Source organism: Microtus ochrogaster, chromosome 7 (assembly GCF_000317375.1).
Source record: "Microtus ochrogaster isolate Prairie Vole_2 chromosome 7, MicOch1.0, whole genome shotgun sequence".
Taxonomy (NCBI): Eukaryota; Metazoa; Chordata; class Mammalia; order Rodentia; family Cricetidae; genus Microtus; species Microtus ochrogaster.
The window spans coordinates 63,361,702-63,368,016 of NC_022014.1; the positions used below are offsets into that span (position 1 = coordinate 63,361,702).

Genomic DNA, 6,315 nt, shown 5'->3' on the forward strand with positions numbered 1-6,315 from the left:
GAGACCAGCCTGGTCTACAAGAGCTAGTTCCAGGACAGGCTCCAAAACCACAGAGAAACCCTGTCTCGAAAAACCACAAAAAAAGAAAAAAAAATTGTCCGGTGGTGGCACATACCTTTAATCCTAGCACTCAGGAGGCAGAAGCAGTCGGACCTCTGTGAGTTCGGGGACAGTCTGGTCTACAGAGTGAGTTCCAGGATAGTCAAAAGCTACACAGAGGAAACCCTGTCAGGGTTGTAGGGGAAGAGAGAGAGATGGCTGAACGGTAAAGAGAGCAGAATTTCATCCACATGACCCTAGTTGAGTTCCCTGCCCCATATCAGATGGTTCATAGCTACTTTTGATGCCAATCTCAAGGGAGCAGTGTCCTTTCCCGGTGCTTTTTTTCTCAGAACCTCTTCCAGGCAGCTCTGCTGATCTCCAGGAAGGGTGACTCTCTAGGTTCTGTTGTTTACTCTTGGAAGGAAGAGGCCTAGTGAATCTGGTCAGTTACAGGGACTTCCTGAAGCTATTTGGAATTATTTACTCTGTTTTAAGGCACTTTCCTGGGAGATGTAATATCTCAATCTTGGAGGAAATTGCTGCATGACACTGCATCTGCCCTGGAAGAGCCTTGTCATGAGGCCGGCTAGTCGTGAAGCTTTAGTTTTTTTGTTTGTTTTTGTTTGTTTTTCTTTTAATACTTTATAGAGTGTAGTGGTGCACACTCTTAAAATCTCAGCACTTGGGAGACTGAAACAGGATGATTGATTATCCTGGGCTATGTGAAACTCTATCAGAAAAACAAAACTCATAAAAGAATGGTCTATGTGTATATGAATGAAAATTTTACCTTGTTTAGACAAGGAAGTGATTTCAGCCAGAATTTAAAGCGTTGTTTATTATCGGGCCTTGTAATGAGAAAACAGCTTAGGTGTCCTCAGAGAGGACATAAAGATAGAGGAGATTGTCAGTCTATAGTCAGGTTTAGATATCTGGGAGGGATGGTCAAGTTGGGAAGGGAAACTAGATTTTATGCAGCCCTTTGGGTCCCTTCTCCCTTTGTTTGTGGTGATCTGATAAAGTTAGTGATCTAAACATTTAAAGGTATGTTACTTGCAGATTGCCAGGATAGAGATAGTTTGAGACTACTTTCCCATACTCTGTGAAAACAGATGAATTGACACTCATATGGTGTGAATCTGTTTATAAGGACCAGAGTCATTTCAGGAGGACAGATAAGGGAACCCATGAAAAGCTAAAGCAGTGCTGAGACAGAGATCCTAGGATCAAGGCTGGTCTATGCTCTATGCTGTGCAACCTGTCTTTACTGAAGTTCCATAGCACTAATCCGTTACACTACTTGTGTGTGGAACTTTGTGTATTCAGAAATACACATGTTCTGTGCTGGTGGGTTTCTGGCAACAGGACACAAATGTAGATATAGCTGGGAAGTGGGAGTTAAGTTGAGAAAATTTCTCTTTGTCATTGTCCTCTTTAGGACATTTTCTTGGTTAATAATTGATGTGAGAGAGTCTTGGCTACTGGGTGGTGCCACCCCTTGGCAGGTCATCTTGGTGGACTAAGAGCAAGCTGAGTGAGCCATGGGGAGCAAGGCAATAAGCAGCACTCTCTATGGCCTCTGTTAGTCCCACCTTCCAGGTTCCTGCCCTGAGTTTTCTGCCTTGATTTTCCTCAGAGATGGAGTAAAATTGTAAGCTCAATAAAACTCTTTCCCAAGTTGCTCTTGGTCATGGTGTTTATTACAGCAATAGAAACCATTAAGACATAGAGAAATATCTCAGTCTCCAAATAAATGAATTTTTTGTGCTCTGAATCTGGCTCACAGCAAAGACAACCATGTCAATGGAATAAGCACATAGCAAAAGAAACAGCATATAGATCAGACAACAGGATAGTTAAAGTGTTTACATTTTGGAGGATATAGTGAATTGGTTGGTAAAATGACCAACATATGATTATATATTATTTTGGGTGATAGCCAAAAACATTTCTTTAGGTTGAAATTTGAAAACTGTTTTTGAGATGATCCCTTTAGAGTTCTCATTAAGTTTATGGTCTTTTAAAAAATTTTCTAGGTACTAATTGCATTGGTCTCACTAATTGAGGTTTTATATGTTGAGTGATAGAATACATAATTGGGAAACATTAGAGCAAGCCTCTGCATATTTGACTTCTTATGAAGGAGTAGGCAAGAATCATCAGGCACAGATCCATAGAGATGTGTCTGGCATGTGTGCCTTCTAAGAAGTGCCAACAGCTGCCTAGGGATTTTATAGGAGTGCTTGAGAAGGTCAATTTGGATAGGTACTATGGATAACACTCATAGGACAAAGTACATCTTCTTGCTCTGGAAAATATGTGATATATAGATAATTTCCTCTTTTATTGTTTTTGGGATAGGGCCTTATATAACCTAGGCTAACCTCAAACTTGCTATTTAACTGAGGCTAGATTTCTGCTGCTACCTTTACCTTCTAAGAGCTGCATGCATGATTGCCTTATCAACTTTTGATAAATTTTAGAATTTTTTTATTTGTACTAAACATGTTCTGGCAAATCACAAATTACTGTAGATATAGTCTATCTGAAGGTATGGTGAAAATGATTTTCAGTCTATTTTGTTCAATTTATAATCATACCAAACTTATGGCAACATATTATAATGTTGTATATATTACAATTTTATGTTAAATGATGTTTTAATGACAGTGCCACAAACTATCCACATGGTCTCAGGGTAGTTGACTGCAAGATATATTATCCTCTAGCTCATCCTATGTTTACAGGTTAGTTCTTTTTAGAGAAGATTATATGGAATTTAGACTAATTGATGTCATCCTACCTTTCCAAGAATGTCTTACTGTGCTAACCCATATCAGTTATCCCCTCAATTATATATTCTAATCTTATAATAAAAGTGTAGGAAAGCTATAGCCATAGCTTAGTGATAGAGTTGATAGAGTTATTGCCTGACATGCTTGAGGGTTCCAACAAAATAACCAAAATGTATAGGGGGTATTTGCTAGTAAATAAGCTTGAAGTAAATATTTGTTGTATTTTCATTCTAATTAGAAACTCGTTATGAGCCGGGTGGTGGTGGCGCACGCCTTTAATCCCAGCACTCGGGAGGCAGAGGCAGGCGGATCTCTGTGAGTTCGAGACCAGCCTGGTCTACAGAATGAGTTCCAGGACAGGCTCCAAAACCAAAAAAAAACCCGTCCACAAAAAACAAAAAAAAAAAAAAAAAAAACCAAAACTCGTTATGGTTTATGAACTGCTTTGATTTAATTCTCTGTTTAATCAAGATTTTGAAATATTTTATAGGTACTACTGCTGTCAAGTTTTCAAGGTAATTCCAAGGAACTTACTTTTTAAAAAATTTTTATTTTATTTCATTTTTATTTTCGAGACAGGGTTTCTCTGTAGCTTTGGAGCCTATCCTGGAACTTACTCTATAGACCAGGCTGGCCTCGAACTCACAGAGGTCCACTGCCTCTGCCTCCTGAGTGCTGGGATTAAAGGTGTGAGCCACCACAAACAAAGCTTTTTTTTTTTTTAACTTTATTTTTTAACTAAATGTAAATTGTAAATTAAGGTCATTGATTTTTTTTTTCCTTTTGTTCTTTTTAGTGAATTGGTACCATCTTACGATTCAGCTACATTTGTATTAGAGAACTTCAGGTAAGAGGTTTTAAGAATTCTGGGTTTTTCTTGTGTATTTGTGTGCAGAAGTAAGAGACAAGTGGTCTTATGTGGTAAGAATGAGCTAATGAGGTCCCTGACTAAAGTTTCCTGTTAGAAGCAGAGCTGGTCTGGAGAGCCCATGCTGGGCTTCATTTCTTATCTCAGAGGGAAGACATGTTTGGATTTCAGAGTTTAAAATGTTTGCACATAGAACTGCATGTGGTGATGCATACCTTCAGTCCCTATACTCTGGAGGAAGGGGCAGTCATCTCTAAGTTTGAGGGTAGTCTGGTCTACAGAACAAGTTCCAGGACAGTCAGGACTACAAAAAGAAACCCTGTCTCAAAAACAGGGAGAAAAATGCATATAGATAATGAGATATCTTGGTTATGTAAGATTCAATCTAAAGCAAAATGTATTTCTGTTTCATGTATACATTATAACATATACCCTGAAGGTAATTTTATAGAGTACCTTCAATGGCTGTGCATGAAGTTGGGAATACATTTTTCTACTTGATGACCTCCTTGTTTGATTTCTTTTGGTTTTTCAAGGCAGGGTTTTTCTGTAATTTTGGAGCCTGTCCTGGACCTAGCTCTTGTAGGTTAGGCTGGCCTTGAGTTCACAGAGATCTGCCTGCCTCTGCTGCATGTGACAGTACTGCCAGGCTCTTTGTTAGATCTTTAAAGTTTGTTTTTTTGAGATGGGGTTTCTCTGTGTAGCCCTGGTTGCCTTCATTTTATTCTGTAGACCAGGCTTGCCTAGAACTCAGAAATCTGCCTTCCTTTACATCTTGAAGACTATGATAAAAGGTGTGTGCCACCCTTGCCAGCTTTATACATATATTTTTAAATTTTACTTTGTTTTATGTGTATGGGTGTTTTGCCTTTGTTTGTGTATGTGCACCATGTGGATACTTGGTGCCACGGATGCCAGAAGAAACCATCAAATCTCCTAGAATTAGAGCTGCTGTGCTGGGAATTGAACTTGAGTTCTCAGGTAGAGCAGCAAGTGTTCCTAACTGCTGATCTATCTCTCCAGTTGCAAAGGAATTTTTTGTTACTGTTTCTGTTTTTTGAGACAGAGTTTCTAGGTATAACAGCCCTGTCTGTCCTGGAACTTTATAGACAGGATTTCACTATATACCCAGCAAACCTTGGAACTTCCTATGTAGACCAGATTGGAATTAAAGGAATGCACCATCATACTGGTCTAGAAGTAAATATATGAAATCACAAAGACTATAAGAGACTTCAAGGACAGGACAAAAAAGGGAACTTAAAATATGAGATCTTTGAGAAATACTGGGAATAGGTGTGCTGGTAACTAAAAAGCCATACTTGTGCCATCTGTTTTTCCCCTGTGGTGGGGATGGGTGGTGGTGGTATGTGTGTTTAGTATATGCTTGTATGGCTTCATGTGTGGAGGTCAGAAGACATCCTTAGGTGCTACCCATCCTTTTTGTTTTTAAATTCTGTATATGTGTGTGTGTCTGTGAGTATACACAAGTGTGAGTGCAGTTTTCAAGGAGTCCCGGAAAGGGTGCCAGAGTCCTTGGAACTGTTATAAACTACTTAATACAGGTGCTAGAAACTGCACTTAGATATTCTGAAAGAACAATAAATGTCCTGGAGTCTTCCCAAATGCATTAGGCTGGCAGACCATCAAGACTCGGATGCATCTGCCTCCATTTTCACAGTTTGGACATTGCCAGTGCAAACCACCATTCCTAGCAGCTTTTAACTTAGTTTGTGGGGATTGATTTAAGTACTTGTGCTTGCGGAAGGCCTTAACTGAGTTGCCTCCTCAGCTCATTTTGTCTATTTTTAATGGTGTAGTTTTGTAGCTAAAAATATAGCTGAATATCCCCTACAAATATTAAGGGTTGACACACATTCTTATTTCTCCTTTAAAAAAAATGTGCTATACAGAAATTGTCTGTTTCGTTTGCTTAATAATTTTTGGTGCTTAATATTGAGCTAAGACTGCACATGCTAAACACATGCTGTACCATTAAGTTATTCTCCCATGTTTTGTAAAGAATGCTTACTGAAGCAGAATTAAATTTGGAATACTTAGTTCTACTCTGTTTTCCCTTAAATGGCAATTTTTGAGTTTTTGTTGGGTTTTAATTATGAAGTAAAAGATACTGCTAAATGTTTCGGTATCATTAGTGCATATGTAAGTTCCTCCAGGCTTATTTAGAGAGTCTGACTTGTTCAGTCACCTTCTGTTGTTCAGTATTTTACATATTATTTTAAGGTATGTAGTTGCTTTTTGGTTTTGCTTGTTGCCATTTCACAATAGTTTCGATGTTGGAATTTGGTTGGTTTTCTTTCTTTTTAGCACTTTGCGCCAGAGAGCGGATCCTGTTTACAGCCCACCTCTTCAAGTTTCAGGACTTTGTTGGAGGTTAAAAGTTTACCCAGTAAGTTTTTTATATTTCTAAATTTTCAACTTAATTTTGAGATTTGCTTTAAGTATACTAGTTTACTTAATAGAGGAGTATGGAAATTGGCAATTTTCTGTTTATGCCATTTATTACTAAATATGTACAAAATGCGTTAAATATGAATACATAAGCTCCAACATCACTAATTTTTTTTTTTTTTTTTTTTTTTTTTTTTT

General features: G+C 38.1%; 1 protein-coding gene across 1 annotated transcript in view; it reads left to right on the forward strand.

Moving 5' to 3' along the window:
* Trim37 (tripartite motif containing 37) overlaps positions 1-6,315 on the forward strand; it is a 129,787-nt gene that overhangs the window by 31,407 nt on the left and 92,065 nt on the right. Inside the window, exons 10-11 of the mRNA XM_005350477.1 lie at positions 3,634-3,684; positions 6,034-6,115. Of these exons, the coding sequence (XP_005350534.1) occupies positions 3,634-3,684; positions 6,034-6,115 (133 nt within the window). The remainder of the gene's footprint in view (positions 1-3,633; positions 3,685-6,033; positions 6,116-6,315) is intronic.